This window comes from Rhamphochromis longiceps, linkage group LG11 (genome assembly GCF_057381845.1).
Source record: "Rhamphochromis longiceps isolate RC_006_pf linkage group LG11, R_longiceps_female_GT1.1, whole genome shotgun sequence".
NCBI classification, from domain to species: Eukaryota; Metazoa; Chordata; class Actinopteri; order Cichliformes; family Cichlidae; genus Rhamphochromis; species Rhamphochromis longiceps.
The window spans coordinates 6,647,077-6,669,574 of record NC_140567.1 but is presented as its reverse complement, the minus strand read 5'-3'; the positions used below and the strand labels follow the sequence as shown (position 1 = coordinate 6,669,574).

At 40.9% G+C, this 22,498-nt stretch overlaps 1 protein-coding gene across 2 annotated transcripts in view; it reads left to right on the top strand.

Annotated features, from left to right (window-relative positions):
* Positions 1 to 4,882: 4,882 nt before the first annotated feature.
* snrka (SNF related kinase a) overlaps positions 4,883 to 22,498 on the top strand; it is a 59,372-nt gene continuing 41,756 nt past the window's right edge. The window contains exons 1-2 of one of the 2 annotated variants that reach the window (XM_085422073.1): positions 4,883 to 5,060; positions 5,843 to 6,556. In XM_085422073.1, the coding sequence (XP_085278199.1) occupies positions 5,968 to 6,556 (589 nt within the window). In that variant the 5' untranslated portion in view covers positions 4,883 to 5,060; positions 5,843 to 5,967. Of the gene's footprint in view, positions 5,118 to 5,842; positions 6,557 to 22,498 lie in introns of both variants that reach the window. The other variant, XM_085422072.1, reaches the window with a different exon arrangement.

Sequence of the window (22,498 nt, the reverse complement as noted above, 5' to 3'; positions counted from 1 at the left end):
TCGCGATGACACGAGCTCTCTCACAAACGCTCCTGTGTGTGACTACCTAGTAGTGATGTGCGATACCACTGATTTCCTTTCCGATCCGATACCAAGTAAAATTCAGGGTGGCATCGATGATGCTGATCCGATACCGATTCTCTGTACAAAAACTTAATGTTTAATTGTATTTCATAATACAATATAGAATTGCGTTATGTAATTGTAATAATAATATAATAATTGCTTAATGATGCAGAATAATCATATAGAAATAAAAAACCTGAGGTTGTGCGCTATTTGAGTATGTTGCCTGCCTGCAGCACTAAAGGACTCCGCGAGAGACGCCTGTCTCACCCTAGCAGCACCTGTCCTTCTCCTCCTCTTCAGTTCGCGTGATGAAACTGATGCAGTAAAAAAAAAGAAAGAAAATAATCCAGCATTCATTTTATGAATAGTTGCAGCTCTGCTTTGTTGGACAAGATTTGAACTGATACAGAAAACAAACATGTGAAATTAAATGTTACATATGCTACAAGACAATTGAAATGGTAAATGCAACTGGGTCCCAATCCCAGAACGGGTCATTTGGCAGATGACAAGGTATGTACTGACAATTTTGCCTAATATTTAATCTGTTATTATTAATCTATTGTAGGAACCTTGCATTATTTGGATCATCGCTAGTGGGAAGTGCACTGGTGTGTGATGGGAAGACAAACATAAAGCAACACTCCCATCTTGAGTTTGAAAAAAGAAAAGCAAGCAAGAGGATTGTTTCTGTTGTTACTCCATCTATTCATAATCTCTTTATAAATACAAACGCAGCTCTGTCATAACCAAAGCATAAGGGAACCTGAAAGTGACTGATAATCCTGAAAACCAACAGGTTATGACAAATTAAAGGATGACAAATAGCTTCCAGAATTACTTTAGTGCTCCTTGTTATAGACACTGCTCAACTAACTGGCTAACTTATTAACTAAATAAATAAATAAATAAATAAATAAATAAATAAATACATGAATAAATAAACATAATAAAGGAACGCTTATTCATCACAGTATATTATCAGGTCAGTTAAACTGGGGTATTAATCTGCTCGGTTAAGTAGCAGACAGGGTTGTTAATCAGTTTCAGCCTCTTTGGTATTAATGATGTTAACAACAATTGCAACACTGAGATAACCACTAAAACAGTAATGGTTGTACGGATGGAACCCACTGAAATTTGTTTCAGGATGAAAACTGCCCTATAAAATGACCTTTCTTAGTGGGCCCTGTGCTCACTGCTCAGCACTGTAGAGCCCAGTTGGCATTTTCATAAAATACCAGAATTGTCAGATTGCCCACTGGTGCTGTGTATTTTCACACATACTCACACATACTAACATGAAATCCTTCTTCATGTGACAGATGTGAAAGGAAGACAAGTCATTAGAACTTTAAGCTGCCTTGTTGGGTCTGTGATGGTTGAGGGAGGCATATGGGATGCACAGACCGTGCACATAAAAGCCTGGCCTCATGTGATGCAGTTCCTAGAGGATGAACGATTTTATACCATTGACTGCCCTCCATGCTCACCTGATGTAATCCAATAGAACACCTCTGGGACTTTATGTTTTGGTCCATAGGACACTGCCAGGTTGCCCCTCAGGCTGTCCAGATGCTCAGTCATGCCCTGGAACAGATCAGAATCAGAATACTTTATTAATCCTGAAGGAAATTATGGGTTACAGCAGGCAGCATGCTGGATAGCGCATGCGCACAAACAAAGGAACCCTCTGACCAAACATACCCTACACAAATATCACATTGGGGAGACAGGTCAATGAGGAAATCCCACAGTAAACCATCTGTCGTCTCATTCAGAGTATGCCACAACATTGTCAGTCATGCATGTCAGTCAAGCAGATTGTTTCAACTTTTATTTTTGGGACGTCTCCTAAATTCCTCTATAGTTTGGTAATTTCCATCAACCCTGACCTTGGCCCTGTCGCCATCAATTGGCCAAAACTTAGCCCTAAACACAACAACAAACTGCTCCAACAAGAGATATTTGGTCTTGTACCTGCTTAGCTTCCAGAATGAGATTAAATTGGCACATGCTCAGTGTGTTATGGCAGTACGTTGTTGCTTTGATCACAAAGTAAGAATTTATGGATTCAAAGGGTGAACCTGGGCGTATGAACTCTCACTCAAACCCCAACCCTACCCAATATTCTAAAGCCCTAACCCCATCCTTGGCTGTAACCGTAACCATTGGAGTAACCCAACCCCTGGCCCTAATCCTATTGGTTAGAGTTATTGCTTGTTTTACCAAAAAACTAACATTAAAAATGTATACTCTCTGCCCATTTCCGTATTTTTCCATGATCTTTCTCTACACATCAGGAACATTCCCATTCTGAAAAAACAAGATAAACTTTAAGCCCCTGGTATTCCCAAGTGGTCTTCTATTCAAGTACTAACCAGGCCCAATCCCGCTTAGCTTCTGAGATGAGACAAGATCAAGCAAGCTCAGGTTGATATAGCTGTAAGCTGATCTTTGTAGCACAAACTGGGAATTTATGGATTCGAAGAGTGAACCTAGCTGTACTGTCTCTGTCTCTCGGAACTACAACCTTTCCAATATTCTGAAACCCTAATTTTCTAAAACCCTAACACTAACATGGTACATGTGTATTCTTTCATGGGCCTCTGCCTTATTTTTCAATGCTCTTTCTCTCCACATCAGGAGCAGTACCTTTCTGAAAAACAAGAAAAGCCTATAGAACCTGGTATTCCCAGGCGGTCCAAGTACTAACAAGGCCCCACTCTGCTTAGCTTCGGAGATCACATGAGATAGGGCATGCTCGGGGTGGTGAGCTCGCAAGCTGCCACTTGGAGCAAAAACTGGAAATTTATGGATTCAAAGGGTGAACTTGGGTGTATGTTCTCTCACTCAAACCCCAACCCTACCCAATATTCTAAAGCCTTAACCCCATCCTTGGCTGTAACCCTAACCATTGGAGTAACCCAACCCCTGGCCCTAATCCTATTGGTTAGAGGTATTGCTTTGTTTTTACCAAAAAACTAATATTAAAAATATATATTCTTTGGGCTCACAAACTGGGAATTTATGGATTTGAAGGGTTAACCTAGCTGTGCTGTCTCTGTCTCTCAGAACTCCAACCTTCTAAAACCCTAACCTTAACCCCAACCCTGGCTGGCCCTAACCTGATTGCTCGGATGTTTCTCTTGTCTGATCAAAAAACTAATATCAAAACAGACACTAAACTGTCCCAACTAGACATAAATGGCTTTTGGACATTACTAACAGGTTATACAAAATGGATGCATTAAATGTGTACAATTTAATGGGTCACTGCCTTAATTTTCAGTGCTCTTTTTCTAGACATCAGGAGCAGTGAAAAACAGGAAAAGCTTACAGCACCTGGTATTCCCAGATCCAAATACTAACTATATGTATGTATGCTAAACTGTCAAAAGCTGCTGCCTGTCACACAAACTGGCATTTTATGGATTCAAATGATAAATCTGGTAGCCACTGCTCCTGTTGCAGAGCTCTTTACTCAAGTGTAAATAAACACTTTGAACTTTCCAACTATTTTTGAGTCTGCTTTGTGAGTTTGTGCAAGAATTCGGTATGACAAAGAGGAAATAGGCCTATGAGCTGGAGGAGCAAAACTGAATAATTTATATGTTAAATTTAGCTCTGCTGTATTTGCTCAGCATTTATGTAGCTACCGTAGAGCACAACACAATGGGATATGAATTACTCAACTTTATCTTGTTGCACATAAACTCTGAATGTCTTACATTTGTTATGTATTTATATGTATGTCTTTTGATTTTGTTATTTTTCACTGCACACATTTCAACATGGAAAATGCACCTTCTCTGTGTGGAATACTTCCGACTGAGCTAGCAAAAAATAAAAGCTGCAACTGAATAATGAAAGTCACTAAGCACCTGTGAGGGAAAGCTGGATGTTCAGTGAATCATTGAGCCAGATAACATGCCTTACTGGCAGATCAGGTATAGGTACACTGTGTGATAGAGCAAAAATAGAGAGAAAAGGTTTAAAGATCACAATTTTCAACTAAGAGTAATACTGAATAAGAGAAGAGAAAGGATGCGGAGTAAAGGCCTAAACATAGATCTGATTGTCTGACACTAGGTGTCAGTGCACACCTTTTACTGCAAAGACCAAACAACAGAGACAGGGAATATGTCCGAAAATGAGGTTTGTGTTAAAGTCTTGAAGTATGGAACCCAATTATTTCAGGTTGATTATCACTTTTGACATTTATCTTTTTTAAAAATCACGGAAGAAGTAAAGTACTTCCTGCTATCTCATAGTATACGGTTTTTGAACTTTCAGGGAAATGTGTCATTATTATTATTATTATTATTGTAACATTATCGTTATTTTTGTTGTTGCTGCAGTATCTGTCTACAATATTTGTGTTGTTCAGCAACCTTTTCCAATCAAGACTGTTTGACGTCAGAGTTGAATGCGGTTGATGATGCTGATATGCTACCTTCAAGTACTCCTCGAAAGAACCTGTATTCAGTCTGCTAGATTGTGAATATATACAATTTGCTGATGCCTGTCCAAATGACTACAACCTTATTAGTGTCAATTAGCAATAATAACAAAAGCGATCAAAAACAATTAGTGTCTATACTGTAGGTTCCATGAAAAAAATGCTACCTTGTTATTGCATTTAAAAAAAAATTAATGGTTTTGTAGTTAATCGTGATCCATATCTATTCAAGAAAGGAAATACGTTTTATACCTTGTGTATAATGTTTAAAGCAATTCTATGATAAGTGTGACGGTGTGACATTTTTGACACTTTCAGCACCCGAAGGCAGCGCCACAGCCCCGCCGCTTCGGCTGGGAGGATACTACCATTCCGATTAGGGCAGCTGTTGCCAACGATGCAATGCCTCCTTCATGGAATGAACGCTGGGCATAGGCACCGTGTAGTGCCGTGGTCTTCTTGAAGAGGCTGCACCGTCCTGGTCTTTTGTGATTATTCGCCACAAACAAACAGCCCCGGAGCGCATAAGGTACCCGGTGAAGACTTGGACACGCGGGTTTATGGTTAGCGGAGAGAAGCTGGAGCGGTGAGCTGAGTGAACCGTAGTAACTTTAGCTTGCTATATGCTACATGCTAACTAAGGCTAGCTGGGTGGTATTGAAAGAAACACCTGTTCCCCCGAGTGACCAAAACGAAAAATGAGTTTGTGTTGAAAATTCTGTAGGGTGGGCTGGTGACGTTCCGTTGTTTCAAAGTGATTAACGTGAGTCATCCGGTAAGCTAACATAGGATCAATCAATGAACAACGAGCTACCCTCGTCCCCCGGGTGGGAGCTAACGTTAGTTGGTTGTGCTACCTCCGGGCCCGTTACACAGCTGAGTTACGAGCTTAAACTCTGCCGTTGTTGTAACAAGTATTTTTAAACATTTAATGTATGTATACATATTAGGAAAGTTCAATTTTTATCAGTACGAGGCAACGAGTTGGGATGCATTAGCTGGTGCAGCAGTTAGCAACCACCCTGTCAAAACAAGCCCAAGCTCACTGCATTCAGAAAGCTGAGTGGTTAAACACACCGGGTTTTGTGCTAACATATATATGTTCAGTACGCTTAGCTGAACTCAATTAATTCTGTCATGTAGCCAAGCCTATTCTGTATAACGCTGTATAAAGAGACAGGCAGATGCATTTAGGCTAGACTGACATGTCACCACAATGGAAAAAGGTGCTTCTCTCTGTTTTTTTAACATCAGCTTTTCTCATGACAGGCAATTAATGCATTTTGCTTGTTTGTGTCTTCTGCGCATTAGGAAGCTGGAACCATGGGTTTAACATTAAGCCTTTGATGAACTGAAATAAGCTGGACCCTCTTGACTCATCCAACCCGCTCCTGCCCATAGCGGGGGCTCCCCTTTCCCCCTCACCTTCCAGAGTTATGGCAGGCTTTAAGCGTGGCTACGATGGCAAGATTGCCGGCCTGTACGACCTGGACAAGACCCTGGGCCGTGGCCACTTCGCTGTAGTCAAGCTGGCACGCCATGTCTTCACTGGGGAGAAAGTGGCGGTGAAGGTGATTGACAAGACTAAGCTAGACACAGTGGCGACGGGCCATCTTTTCCAGGAGGTCCGCTGCATGAAGCTGGTGCAGCACCCCAACATTGTGCGCCTGTATGAAGTGATAGATACGCAGACGAAGCTTTATCTCATCCTGGAGCTTGGAGATGGAGGAGATATGTTTGACTACATTATGAAGCATGAGGAGGGCTTGAACGAAGAGTTGGCTAAGAAATATTTTGCCCAAATTGTCCACGCTATCTCCTACTGTCATCGGCTGCACGTGGTGCACAGGGACTTGAAACCCGAGAACGTGGTGTTCTTTGAAAAACAAGGGCTGGTCAAGCTCACTGACTTTGGATTCAGTAACAAGTTTCAGCCAGGAAAAAAGCTGACCACCAGCTGTGGATCTTTGGCATACTCAGCTCCTGAAATACTACTGGGTGATGAGTATGATGCTCCGGCTGTAGGTATGCAAAAGATGTTTGGCTGATGAATGATGGTAAAGAAATGAAATGAGTCACACAGCTAATTAGAACATTGTATTGGTGAGTTGCAGAGGTGTGTACTAGACAGGATGTGAATGTTGATGCAGCGCATTTTTAAAAGTGTAATGCACTCATTAAGTTTCAGCAGTCATTTTATCTTCCACTGAAGAGCACCGGGCCTGTTGCCTTGAGCACTAGTTCACTATCTTGTCTACTTTATTAACTCCCCTAGCTCTTCCAAAAAAGGAAAGGAAAAAAAGACAAAACTAAAAACATTGTCAGAAAACAGGCTTTTGGAATCAAACTGCACAGAACGTCTTTTCAAAGTCACGTTAATAGCCAGTTTTAGCACACAGCAGTGTGATGGGTGGGAATGTGGCTAGCACCTATTTCACACAGTTTTGTCTCACCCTGCTGTGACACATCGGCACTTAGTCTTTATACGGAGCCTGAGCATGTGTTCGCTGTTGTTGTAAGATAACTTTAACTCAACAGTTATGAGCCCTGGGACTGTGTAACAGAACTTGTTTTAAATACCAAGGTGTGTGTTCCAGCACTGTGCTGCTGGGCATGGATCATTTTGAGAGCTGCCGTAGGCTACAAGGTCAGCCCAACTACAGCTGATGTCTGTGAGTGTCCCATTGCACTGAATTAACTGTCTCATTGATTTTCCTGTGAGGACTGACAGTGCAGACAGACACATTGCGTGTCCTTCCATGACATAATTATGATATTTGTCATATCAGGTGGCTTTGCTGAGACTAAAACCATGGGACTAAGTCCATCTCCTGAATTGGATAATGAGATGTACTCTGTTAAGCTTGTTTTTCAGACGGTGTGGGTGTGCATGCAGTCTTAATCCTAAAGGAGTCTGAAATCAGTCTCATGATTATTTATGCATGTAGAAAGGGCTCTCAAAGGTGTTCCTTCAAGGGCAGTCAGCTAGATGTTAATTTGCTTTTTCTTTTTCAAATGGAGTTCTCACAAACTTGAGAGGTGCAGTTGAGGCAATGAGGAAGCTGTGGGTACTTTCTCATTGAGCCGTACACACCCATGCAATCACAAACCACACACATGCTCATTTATCCTAAGACTTTGATATTGTACGCGTGACTGGACAGCGTTGTACCCTCTGCTCTGTGAACAGTTTGACTGCATGACTGCAGGGGATATCTGATTAAATGGCAGGCTTCATGTTATCGCTTGCTGCTGTTGGTGGCAAGCAACCAACATGTATTATCCATTAAAGTAAAGAGAAGACAATTTACTTTTTTCTTGTTATGCACTTCATCTAAAGAATGAATTAAGGTATAAACTAACAATGTGGGCCCCCAAAATTGTGGTATGAACCAAAACCATTGTTTGGGAGAAATTGTTACAACCCCAGTAGTAACCAGTCTGGAATGTTTATCAGTTTCATGGAGTCTTCAGTAGCATCCCTACAATTGTAGTATTCAGATTAGTCCACAATGCCGCTCACCTTACTGTTGAGCTAGATGGTGGGCCAGTCTGTGCTTTCTTCCAGCTGGTTGCTGTGTGAGATATACTTATTGGCACACATAGTAATTGCATAGGTACTACTTGTTCCTGTGTTTTCTAGCAGCAGCTCTCTCCAGTTGTTGGGTTGATGGTTATTCTGTGGTGGTTTGTTGTTGTTGTTTTTTTTGTCGCTTTTTTTGTTTGTGTTTGTTTTGTTTTTTTAGTGTGGCCTTTGGATCCTGTGGTCAGAGCCATTAGCCACATGGATTGTTGCACTCTAAAATAGTGGAATGAGGAGAAAGTGCTTATTATTTGCACATGTGCAGGCAAGGCTTCTGAAAGGTTTACTTAGTATTCTAGTGGGTGTCCCTAAGAGAGCAGAGTCCTGTTCATCTCCTTGCACAGAACCAAAATCATATTAGATTGTGTTTGTTATGTATAATTCCACAGATTAAAAATGATGGTCTGTATATAGTCTCAGTCCAGGCAGTGTATTTCAGTCACTACCACTTGGTTGTTTCATTACAGAGTATTGTTTCTTACTGTTATGGTCCAACTGATGGCGGGGTTAAACTTTGTACTAAGAGGGTTCAGCATTTTGTGCTCTTGGCACTCTTTAGCTGATGAAAAGCCCTTAACCTATGAAAGCCTTCCTGGCTACAAGCAGCCATTAATGAACCTTATCAACATATTTACTGGCTACTGTGTGTGCACGTGTGCACAGTAGAGCTGTTTTGCTGGATTTGGTTCCATCGCTAAAGCTTCAGGACTGTATCTACAGAGAGCAGCCAGAGGGGCTCTTAATTGCAGTCCTGGTTACTGTTGCCCACTGCCAGTAGATGGGAAGGACAGTTAATCCATGCTATTGTTTGGACTGGGCCAGGAGAGGATGAGAAAGAAGCAGGATGCAGCTATTTATGCAGTCCTGTGTTGACACAGACTGACTGGCTTTGACTAGAACTCATTCAGCTTGTTCCCACCACTGGGCCCAGGATCATGTTTTCTCATTATGTTCACCATTTTCCACTGAGAAAAAGGATCTTCACATCTTTTTTCTCAGGATCAATATAAGATATCATAAATGGAAATGACTAAATGGGGAAAAAAAACAAACAACGAATGTCTTTCCTGCAATTCCTCTGGACAGAACTGTTATTTTCTTACTTAATGTGTGAAAGCACACTCCCCCTTATAAAGCTAGTCCTTTTAACTCATCGTTAAAGATGTGTTAAAGAGCTTGGTTACACAGAACCTTCTTTGGCTGCCTCCTTCCTTTTGTTTTATTAGCATCATTGTTGAGCCAGTGGAAGAAAAAGGCATCATATACAGCAAATGTTTTCTGGTTTTTATTAATGATTGTGTTTTTGCTCTGTGCTGGTTTGAGTCTCAGTCAATTTGTCATATCTCCACTCTGGGCTTGTTTCATGTCTTTGAACCCCCTTTATTGAAACTAAAGCCTGGTTTATTGCTGTAGCACAGAGCATGCTTTTCTTTAACGTAACCACTAAATAGGAGACTGAAGGAGCTGTGTACCCCTCCTGATTTGCAGATGATTTTGCAAATCAGACAGAAGATTTTCCTTGTCGCTGGATTTGGATTTAAAAAAAAAAAAAAAAAAATCTACATTGTTCATTTCTTCACTTTCCATTTTGTCTTTGCAGTTTATTTGCTCTGTGCCTGCATCATTTGGTAACCAGCTGGATACAAGCATGCTTCCCAATTCCACACATAAAACACACAAAGTAGTACAATAGTTTCACAGTCCCTTGGACTTGTCAGTGTTTCACAACTTATTCCTCTTTTGCTCTAGTACCTACTCGACTCCACTTGACTCTACTCGGTTTCCGTTGTTTTCCATTCCCATTATTGAGTACCACTTCAATGTGCATGGGGCTGTTATAGCAACGTGTCTGAACATCTGGGACGTCATTTGTTTGCAATGCAAACACCACACAACAATGGCCATAGACTGCTGCTCAGTCAACTGCTTTTTGTCCGGCTCAGGGACCACGGTGTTGGTTTGTGTGCAGCCATTTCCCTTGTTGCCCGGTTTTAAAAATGGCAGTTTTGATTATTGTGAAGATGTTGCTCTCGATGACTATCGAGTGATGCCACTGACTGGGCAATTGGTGGCATGCAGTCTGTTGATGTCACATATTCGTATTGACGCAGCTTGCTTGGAACACTAGCCAAGCAGGTACTGAAAAAGTACCTGGTACCAGGTACTGCCACCTAATAGAAAACCTTAAAAGTTGAGCTAAACTGAGTAGGTACTAGTGGAAAAGAGGCATTAGTGTATCAGCCTGACTGAAGGAAGGTTTGTGGGAATTTTGTGTGGCCAAACAGGCTCCTCAGAGGTGCACAGCTGGGCAGAATCACTGTATTAGTAAAAGATATGTCATAGTGATGCTTTATGTTTGTATAAGTACCAACACACAGTATTGTTTTTTTTTTGTTTGTTTGTTTGTTTGTTTTTTAATAGCGATGCACTTTTAGTGTTTATTTAAAAAAAAAAAAAAAAAAATCTGATAGCTGATGCCAAGAGTTAGGCACCAAAGTAGTACCAATACCAAAACTGATGATTTGTTTTCATTACAACATGTAGATGTCAGCCTGCGTTTATTACAATGTGGTGGCCTCAGCCTGTTGTGACATCATTGTCACGTCGCAATGCGTCGTACTAAAAACATAAAAAGTGTATTGTACAGCTGTCTCCATGCCCTTTCCATAAATTACTCGATATGGTTTCTTTAAATGTTTTTTCAAGGTCAATTTTGACCGTGGACCCTAACAGTGAAGGTCAAGGTCAAATGCATCTTCTGTAATTGTATGCAGATGTCCTACTCATGCATACATGCTTCAAATGTGAAGGTCTGCATTGTTTATTTTGGGGCAGTAAACAGTGTAGCATGCAGCAAATTTATGAGATTGCTAAAATGGCACAGCATGTAGCCATCTTAAGAATGTTTCCAAAGATGCTGTGAAATTTGTATCCATTTGTCATGAATTTTGGAAGAAAACAACATTTGTGATGGTCGCTGTAGATACAGCGGGTTGGGTTGGGCTGTTATTGACATATTCCTTTTTTCAGAAGGTTTTAATGACATAATTGTCTGTAGAAGGCCGGGGTGGTATTTTTAGATAAAACACAAAAGAATTACAACTTGTAATTATAATTACTCAATTTCACCAATCAGTTGTATCCATGACGGATTACGTAGCACTTACCACAAAGTCATATTGTGACTGATTTCACTCACTGTCTGCAGAGCTGCTAATTTTTCTGTAGTGTGTAGAAGTAAAGTTGTATAAAGCGACTCTGGCACACACAGCAAAATGCTCATTTTCTGCTGTCAGTTTGTAGGGTTTTGAACTTGAACTTGCATCAGTTATGGTCTCTTCCTTGAATGTAATCACACTGTCTGAAGACTTTATTGCATTTGGTTTAACAACACCATTACATTTGTACTTTGTCCGTTGATATGCAATATCTTTACATGTGATATCTAGTCTCTTAATCCAAGGCTGTCCTCCTTATTACAAAAATAAGATTAAGACAGAAATGTATCATCTGCCCCATTGAAATGCCAACTAAAATGCCAGTTTGTGATATGTGGAAGTTGGTAGTACTTCGTAGCCACCGCAACGTGATATTGACAGTATCATTGGATTTTTTGGTTGTATGAGAACTTGTGCATTTTAAGGTGTCTCTTTAGTCCTGCTTTCTTTAGCCTCTTGCACCCTCAAAAGCATGCTATTGCAGTAGAAGTCAGGGAAACCTGACCTGTAAGTGTAAATGGTAAATGGCCTGTATTTATATAGCGCTTTACTAGTCCCTAAGGACCCCAAAGCGCTTTACATATCCAGTCATCCACCCATTCACACACACATTCTGTAAGTGTGTGTAAAAGAGTGATTTATAAATCCAAGGGGGATGCAGGCCTACTTAGCAATAGTGTCTGTGTGAGCAAATGGTCAGCTGTCAGTCAGTTATGGTGGGGATTAGTCAAAGCTATCTAGGCTTCCAAGAGAGACTCATGTAAATGGATGGGGTGACAGGTGGCAGAGGCTGTGCATTGCATAAAGTCTCAAGACACGAGGACACTCTGAGTCAAAGGTTCCACTGCATATTTTTGCTAAAGCTAAGTTGAAAGTTATAGAATTGCAACAAGTCATTGGCTTACTTTCTTCAAGGCCTGTGTGCTTTTTAGGCGCTGAATGCAAAGTAGGGACTTGTCACTCTAAGTGCCATTAGTTTTTAGGACTTGAGTTGAAAATTGCGATATGTCTGAGAGGGTGGGATTGACACTTTATTTCTGCCTGACAGGGCCCTAACTACTCTGCGCTTTCTTTTGTTTCGGCCTTTTTATTGTAGAGGCTGCAGAATGACATGTTCAAAAGCACTGAGCAGTGTATGAGAGGTTAACTTGTCTCTTGCAGTGAGACCTGTGCAGCTGCCACTACTTTGTATAAGTGAAATAATGAATTGTACACACAAAGCCAGATGGATGGATAGCTGCTTGTGTTTAAAAAAAAAAAAAAAAGGCTATAGCCTTTTTGAGAGAATTTAATAGTTGCTCTATAGTGAAAAAAAAACAGTACCCTTTATGTTTTTCACTGGATGTACTAACAGGGAAAAAAAACTCATTTTCTGTTTGCCTTATGTGTTGCTTACTTTGATATAGTGGAGCAGGCAATGTCTTTGTTTGTATGAAGGCTATAGTTTAGACCTCAGGCTCAAATAAAAGTAATGACAGAAGTGAAAACTCAAGAAAATATACCCCCTCCCCCAGTAGGTTGGATCCTTTGGCAGGCCTTTTCTGGCTCAGGGGTTCTGTGTTTGAAATCTCTGCTTTACAGTAGGGCTGGGCCATATTATACCGTTCACGGTAATACCGGTACAACGTTAGGCAACGATAAGAAAATGAAATATCGCGATAGAAGATGGGTAAAACGCGCATGCGCAGTGCCTTTGTTTTCATACGCACATGGCCAAAAAAGCATGGCGGCAATGGAGAATGAGAAGGGAGAAAGCGTTTCGTTGAGTGAAGCGGATGAACCAGAATTAGTTTGTGAAAATGGTGCCACTTCAGTGATATGGAACTGGTTTGGTGTTTGTCCGTCAGATACACAGCACAGTTTTTTGTAGAACATGCAAGCGGGCCGTCGTTATTGCCGTATTTGTGGGACTAAGGCGCTTGTAAATCTGGGAGTAATCTGGGTCCTAAACTCCGTATGCTTCAGGTCCCAAAGTCAAACAAACACTGCAGCATAACTGAGAGTTAAAAGAAACTGTCTAAATTCTTTCATCTTTAATAAAACGATCAGCATTGCTGCTTTACCAGGTGTAACTATGAAGTTTAACATCCAGGCATCCATGAAAACAGAATTTATTACACTTAACGGAGTTAGAAGCTAGCAGGAAGATGGCGGAAGTTAGCTCGCTAGTTTCCTGAGCATTATATAGCATGTTCTGAAATTTCTGGAAAAATTCAAACGTACAGCTCTGCTATCACTTCCAACATAAATGAAGACAGGAAACTAAACAGCACTGACGTTTGTAAGGTTACTGAAGTTGGGCTAGCTGGTTTATAATGATGTGCTACGTGATCGCTAGCGACACAGCTATAACATAAACAGTGAATCTGGAGGAATCAACGCTAACACTTTGCCACTCATTAAAAGTTAGCGTGAGGGTTCCTGATAGTTAGAGACAAATGCAATCGCATGGCAGGATGCTGTAAACGGACCAAACTTCAGTCAGGAGAACAACTGAGACAATCCATCCACAATACCAGGTTAGTCATTAATATACTGCAACAACATGGGAATAGAGCAGCTGTGATAGAATACAGCATTAATGAATCAATGGTACAGAAGTGGAAGAAGCAAGAAATATGAGTTGAATAAAGTTTTATTTATCTGACTGCTTTGTTTCGCTTAATGTGTCTTATAATCCCATGCACCTTATGGTTTAAAAAATAAATATTTGACTTTTCTATTTGTCACACTGTGGTTTCATGTTGCAAAGCCCCTTTTTTTTTAACTTCAGTGGATATTATACATGGTTATGCTCAGGATATGTCAGCCCATTTCTGCTGGAAATGCCTTTTGTTAAACTTTTAGCAAGGAATTTCCATTTCCACTGTTAAATTTTTATATAGCTTTAATGCACATAAAAACAGCTGCTTGTTTAAGTGAAAATACATGAATGGTTTTTTTTTTTGCTCTAGTAAAGTTGTGGAGTTGTATTTTGTGTCGTGTCAATTATATCATCAGTTATATCGTTATCACAAATTTTCAAATTATATCGTGATAAATACTTTTGGCCATATCGCCCTGCTCTACTTTACAGCATAGTCAGTGATTTATCAGCCAGAGGCAGAGATGAGCACCACAAACCAGACCAGGCTCTGTTTTCTGCTTCGCTTTGAGATGTTGCCATTTTCTTCTTACTTGGGCCATCCTCTGTACCTCTGTTAGCTCCTCCTCTCCCACCCACCTCCTGGAGAACAGGAGGTGGGTGGGAGTCCTGCAGCAGGCAGAGCTGGCAGATGTCTGCTCTGCTTTCGATTCAACAGGTCTGCTATTAATACACACACTGAGAGGGACAGTGACTGTTTGGCTGACTTATCCAAAAGTTCACATCCTAGATAGAGCGGCAAGAGTGTATTGCATCTGGCCAGCACTTGGTGAGCTAGTGAAACAGTCAGCTGTGTTCACATTTGTTGTCAGTATATCTTTCCACTGCCAGCTGACACCCAATCTACTGTTGTTCTTAGTTGTTCTTAAGAACAAACTAAATAAGGAGTTAGATGTGGCTATTTTTTTTAAGAAGATGGATCGGAGGAGATAAAGAAAGGAAATTATGTTAGCCTTAGATCTAACCATAGATATACCTCTTAGATTAACCATTATCACTGCAGGATTCCACTTTAAAATGGACTCTTCACCCTCCTGCCTTTATTATTGCTTATATATATTTTGTAATATATCTATATCATGGCTAAAGCACTTCTGGATGGATGCAAACTGCATTTCGTTGCCTTGTACTTGTGACATGTGCAATGACAATAAAGTTGAATTCTATTCTATTCTAAAAAGAGCAGAGAGCAGGCATCGAAAGGGGTGATTAAGTGTAATTATGCCTTTCAGTCATCCATGACAAAATGGAGGTGGGTGCTGTTGTGTGCAATGAGGCCTATCATTCCAAATCATTGCAGTCCACTGTGTAGCCTACTGGCTGCTTGGCATGCTAATTGACTAGCTGATATGTAGACTAACACGTTTGTGGGTTAACTTTCATGCAAGCTAGTTAGCTTGAATTTTGGTTTTGCTTCAAGGCTGTACATTTCTGGAATTATATAAAGGGGACCAAAAGTATTTTCTCCTATGCAGAATTACTGGAATGGTTTCTGCAGTTCTGAATATATTAATGAATTGTTACACTTTTTCATCTAGAAATTTTTTTGCATTAGATGTCTAGACTAGGGCTGCCACAAACGATTATTTTGATAGTCGACTAGTCACTGATTATTTTTGCGATTAGTCGACTAATCAGATCATGAACGTAAAACGTACAGCTTATTGCACCAGCATGCATCTGGTCTTATATAACTATCATTAGCTTACAGCTTTAAGTGTTTAAGGTATGTGCTAAGTAAAAATAAAGACAAAATGATAGTTTAGATTGTTTCGGTGAAGTTTAATAAAAACCTTTCTATCTAAAATATAACGGGACACCGGAGTATATTCTCGAGCATCTCACACTTCTGGTAATCAGTTGTCTGCTTGACATTTATTCAGCTGTGTAAAAACTATAACTTTAATCTCAGCCAAACCGATTTACTCAGAAACAAATAAAATACTGAAAAAAAGCCAAACAATAACATTTTTAAGTTATCTAAGTGACTTATATATCATGTTTAACCTGAGTAGCGAAAGACGGCGGTGGGTTTGAAAACGATTTGCCAGGAGTCCGGTGTTCTCACCGGGTCTAGTGAGCCTTGAACCTCGGCTAGCTATCGAGCTAGTGGGTAACAGACGTCTCCGACAACGTCCGAGCGCTTTTGAAAATATGTGGTGTCTTGATAAACTGAGCAGATATTTGAAGTTTACACAGCTACATTCCTGCCTGAAAATATGTTAGACGTTTATTTTGTGACCCAGAAAGAATAATAAGAGTAACATTAAAACTAACTAGCTGCTGCCATTGCTGGAAACTGAGCAGGGCTGCGCTATGAATTCTGGGACACAGTCTTCTTCTTCGGGGTTTGGCATCCTTGTACATGCAGTGCTGCCATCTTCTGTTTCAGTCCGTTATTACACTCTTAAATCCTAGTACTTATTCCTGCGTCTTTTGGGATCTTACAAAGCTTCAAACGATGCGTCGACTATTAAATTAGTCATCGACGATTTTGATAGTCGATGTAATCGTGACTAGTCGACTAATCGTGGCAGCCCTAGTCTAGACAACTGGTCGCTAGGGCTGGGCCATATCATACCGTTCACAGTAATACCGGTATAATGTTGGGCAACGATAAGAAAATGAAATATCGCGATAGAATATGGGTAAAACGCGCATGCACAGTGCCTTTGTTTTCATACGCACATGGCGGCAAATGCATGGCGGCGACAGAGGATGAGAAGGGCGAAAGTGGATCGTTGAATGAAACGAATGAACCAGAATTGGTTTGTAAAAATGTTGCAACTTCATTGCTGTGGAACTGGTTTAGCTTTCGTCCGTCAGATACACAACAAAGCACTATTTTTGGTAGACCACGCTAGCGGGCCGTTGTTATTACCGTGGTTTTTGAAAAATACGGCACACTTAAAATCTGAAAATCGACAGTGCCCCTTATAATTCCGTGTGCCTTATGTATGAATTCTGGTTGCGTTTACTGACCTTGAAACGATTTTATGTGGTACATGGCGCTCGAAAATCTGTCAAATGTTTTAGTACGACTTTGCTAAGCTACAAACTGCACCGCCTGATGGATTGTCGGAGCATTGCGGCTATCGTAGGCAGGAGCCTCGCGGAGTGATACGTACTGTGCTTCAACATAATATTACGGTATTGTGTGTGTATAATCTCTCTTTAAGTTTTGTGAATATTATACATGGTTATGCTGAGGATTAGGGCTGGGCCATATTATACCGTTCACGGTAATACCGGTATAATGTTAGGCAACGATAGGAAAATGAAATATCGCGATAGAATGGGAGTAAACGCGCATGCGCAGTGCCTTTGTTTTCAAACGCACATGGCCGATTGTTGAGTGAAACAGATGAACCAGAATTGGTTTGTAAAAATGGTGCAACTTCCGTGATGTGGAACTGGTTTGGTGTTTGTCTGTCAGATACACGACAAAGCACATTTTTTTGCAGAACATGCAAGCGGCCGTCGTTATTGTCGTATTTGTCGGACTAAGATGCTCTTAAATCTGGGAGTAATCTGGGTCCTAAACTCCGTATGCTTCAGGTCAAACAACACTGCAGCATCACTTAGAGTTAAAAACTGTCTAAATTCTTTCATCTTTAATAAAACGATCAGCATTGCTGCTTTACCAGGTGTAACTATAAAGTTTAACTTCCAGGCATCCATGAAAACAAAAGTTATTACATTTAACGGAGTTAGAAGTTAGCAGGAAGCTAGCGGAAGTTAGCTCGCTAGTTTCGCTAGTTACCTAAGCATGATATTGCATGTTCTGACTGAGAGATTTCTGAAAAAAATCAAACGTACAGCTCTGCTATCACTTCCAACATAAATGAAGACAGGAAACTAAACAGCAGTGACGTTTGTAGGGTTACTGAAGTTGGGCTAGCTGGTATATAATGATGTGCTACGTGATCGCTAGCGACACAGCTATGTTAGCATAACATAAACAGTGAAGCTGGAGGATGAACACTAACACTTTTCCACTTATAAAAGTTAACGTGAAGGTTCTTCATGGTTAGAGACAAATGCAATCGCATGGCAGGATGCTGTAAACGGACCAAACTTCAGTCAGGAGAACAACTGAGATAATCCATCCACAATACCAGGTTAGTCATTAATATACTGCAACAACATGGGAATAGAGCAGCTGCCAGAGAATTCAACATTAATGAATCAATGGTACAGAAGTGGAGGAAGCAAGAAGAATGAGTTTAATAAAGTTTGATTTATCTGACTGCTTTGTTTCGCTTAATGTGCCTTATAATCCTGTGCACCTTATGGTCCGAAAAATGCGTACTGCACACTGCAGTTTAATGTTGCAAAGCACCTCTTTTTAACTTCAGTGGATATTATACATGGTTATGCTCAGGATATGTCAGCCCATTTCTGCTGGAAATGCCTTTTGGTTAAACTTTCAGCAAGGAATTTGCATTTGCACTGTTACATTTTTATAAAGCTTTAATGTACATAAAAACCAGCTTCTTGTTTAAGTGAAAATAAATGGAAGGTTGTCTTTTTGCGCTAGTAATGTTGTGGAGTTGTATTTTGTCTCGCATCAATTATATCGTCGGTTATATCGTTATCGCAAATTTTCAAATATATATCGTGATAAATATTTTTGGCCATATCGCCCTGCTCTACTGAGGATATATCGGCCAATTTCCACTGGAAATGCCTTTTGGTTAAACTGTCAGCAAGGAATTTGCATTTGCATTATTAAATTTGTATATAACTTTAATGCACATAAAAAAAAAAAAACAGCTGCTTGTTTAAGTGAAAATACATTGATTTTTTTTTTTTTTTTTTTTGCACTAACAAAGTTGTGGAGTTGTAAAGTATTTTGTCTAGTGTCAATTATATTGTCAGATATATCGTTATCGCAAATTTTAAAATGTATATCATGATAAATATTTTTGGTCATATCGCCCTGCTCTACTAGTCGCACATGTGTGACTACTTGGTAAAGCATTAAGCTGTTTCAGGTTGTCAGAGTCTCAGTTGTTTATCCTTTTCATGTTTTTAACTAAGAGTACAATGGCACCAAGCCACTTAACAACCTCAGTAACATTGTGGACTCTGTAAAGATAATCTGATATCAACTTAAAGGTTCAATTTGAAACATTTTTTTTCTCCTCTTGGATCTATATGATATCCAAAGTATGGCCATCTCAAGCACACACCTCACTGTGTGCAGCCGTAACCATCTGCTCTTTACACTCTGTGTTTATAAGGAGCAGCCAATCAGAGAAATGTTACCTTAAGAGGAGAGGGGCTGAAATGGCTGAAGCCAGAATGAAGATTAAATAAATAAAAGACACCAAGATTAAATAAATGATATGTAATGATAATTCAGATCATGGTTCAGAATCAAGCCAACTACTCTTAATAGGTAGAATAAAAATATGTCAGCTTAAAATTAACGTAATGGGCCAGCTGTGAGTTATAAGGAAGGTTTTACATACAGGTTTAGTGCTTTTGACCTTGTACACCACAGATTTCTGAAATTAAGAGAAAATCACAAAAGGCATAAAAAAGCAACTAATTGACACATCACTGTATTTAACTTAGCTAGAATCAAGGACATGAGTTAAGACTTATTTGTTTTCCTCTTCCAGCGCAGTCACATTTAACCCTTGTAACACTGAGATGCTGCTTTGCACTTTCAGCCCGAAAATATGCACATGATGCATAAGTCTGCATAGTAATTTAGCTTATTGTTCTTGACAGTTTTGTCAACATTGTCATTATTGTGAAGTCAAGGACTTAATCATTTGACTGTTATTATTAAGAAAACCTTTAAACAGGGGCAGGGATAGCTCAGTAGGTAAAGTGGTCGCCCCATGATCGGAAGGTCGGCAGTTCGAATCCACTTAACGGCTACCCTGAGGTACCCCTGAGCAAGGTACCGTCCCTACACACTGCTCCCCGGGCGCCTGCTTAGTGGGCTGCCCACTGCTTCACTGAGTGAATGGGTCAAATGCAGAGAAAAAACAAGTAATTTCCCCATGGGGATCAATAAAGTATCCATTATTATTATTATTATTATTATTATTATTATTATTATTAAACCAGTTATTACAGTATATCTCAGCCTTGATGTGGTTCAGTTCCTCCTACTAGTTCTCTGGCTGCTGTCATTTCAAGCTGCTTGGTGGTTCATCAGAGTAAAACGGCTGAATGAGAGGAAGAGATGCCAAGAGACACAATCTCACAACCATTAATTAAAGCATCATGACTGTAATACAGAGAGAAGGAGGAGATTGCACTATGACTTTTTTCTTCTTTCTCCAGTAACCAACAGAGTAGTGGATTGTGATGGATTCCACAACCAAACTGGTTGTAGCTGGAAGTTCTTGCTAAAGGTTAAGTACCTGTAGAGGCACTGTCAATGTGTTAGAAGGATTTAAAGTGGCTGAAGATTGGAATGGAAGACATGTTGTAAAGGCAAGGAAGATGCTGCAATTAGGGATGTATGTGTAAGGTTTTTTTCGGGATATATAAGCATGTTCCTATATCCTTGCTGTAGCACTGGTATGTGTTTACATTCCCTAGTGTGCAATATTGAGACAAGCCCTGTCAAGGCATGTCTAAGACAGTGGCAAGAGCTCTGTCCCAGCTTGACAATTTACTGCCTAGAAAGCGAGTTACTTTAACAACCAGTAACAAAGTACTTAGGAAAAGATTCAAGGAACCAGTTCCCGGTGAAGCAGGAAACAACACATTTGCTTTTCCACTGGAGGTAAAAACATACTGCCCCGGCTACAAAGGAAGAGATGCTACTAGCTGATGATGTTTGACCCAAGAAAAAAAACAAATTACTCCACCAAGTGTTGCTGGAGCACTTGCGCAGTGCACTCTAATGGAAATTATTGATGCATTTACATGGTGGTTGAGAAGCTGGTTTAAAAACCTTGCACCCAAGATACACCATCCTAGGTAGAAAACATTTGTTATTTTTATTATGTAACAGTGTTGTGCAGCTCCTAAAGAGCTATAGGTTTCTTACTTTAATTATTGTTAAACTAAAATGTTAAGCAGTTATATTATACTTTCACTTAAGATTTAGAGGGAAAACTATCTGGGCTAGTTTTGTGCTTACATTTGGTTATTGCACTATAATGCTGCTGCTGGCAGTAGTGCTGGGCGATATGGAAAAAATATTTATCACGATATGAATTATTTTATATCACGGTAGCGATAGATATATATATATATAAACACCCAGCACGCCCCTGCGGGCGGTTTATCCTTCAAGCTCGGGTCCTCTACCAGAGGCCTGGGAGCTTGAGGGTCCTGCGCAGTATCTTAGCTGTTCCCAGGACTGCGCTCTTCTGGACAGAGATCTCCGATGTTGTTCCCGGGATCTGCTGGAGCCACTCGCCTAGCTTGGGAGTCACCGCACCTAGTGCTCCGATTACCACGGGGACCACCGTTACCTTCACCCTCCACATCCTCTCGAGCTCTTCTCTGAGCCCTTGGTATTTCTCCAGCTTCTCGTGTTCCTTCTTCCTGATATTGCTGTCATTCGGAACCGCTACATCGATCACTACGGCCGTCTTCTTCTGTTTGTCTACCACCACTATGTCCGGTTGGTTAGCCACCACCATTTTGTCCGTCTGTATCTGGAAGTCCCACAGGATCTTAGCTCGGTCATTCTCCACCACCCTTGGGGGCATCTCCCATTTTGACCTCGGGACTTCCAGGTTATACTCGGCACAGATGTTCCTGTACACTATGCCGGCCACTTGGTTATGGCGTTCCATGTATGCCTTGCCTGCTAGCATCTTGCACCCTGCTGTTATGTGCTGGATTGTCTCTGGGGCATCTTTACACAGCCTGCACCTGGGGTCTTGCCTGGTGTGATAGACCCCAGCCTCTATGGATCTTGTGCTCAGAGCTTGTTCTTGTGCTGCCATGATTAGTGCCTCTGTGCTGTCTTTCAGTCCAGCTTTGTCCAGCCACTGGTAGGATTTCTGGATATCAGCCACCTCCTCTATCTGCCGGTGGTACATACCGTGCAGGGGCCTGTCCTTCCATGATGGTTCCTCGTCTCCCTCCTCTTTCTTGGGTTTCTGCTGCCTGAGGTATTCACTGAGCACTCGGTCAGTTGGGGCCATCTTCCTAATGTATTCTTGGATGTTCGTTGTCTCATCCTGGACTGTGGTGCTGACACTCACCAGTCCCCGGCCCCCTTCCTTCCGCTTAGCGTACAGCCTCAGGGTGCTGGATTTGGGGTGAAACCCTCCATGCATGGTAAGGAGCTTTCTTGTCTTTATGTCAGTGGCTTCTATCTCCTCCTTTGGCCAGCCTATTACCCCAGCAGGGTACCTGATCACGGGCAGGGCGTACGTGTTGATGGCCCGGATCTTGTTCTTACCATTCAGCTGACTCCTCAGGACTTGCCTGACCCTCTGCAGGTACTTGGTGGTTGCAGCTTTTCTAGCGGCCTCTTCATGGTTCCCATTCGCCTGTGGGATCCCCAAGTACTTGTAACTGTCCTCTATGTC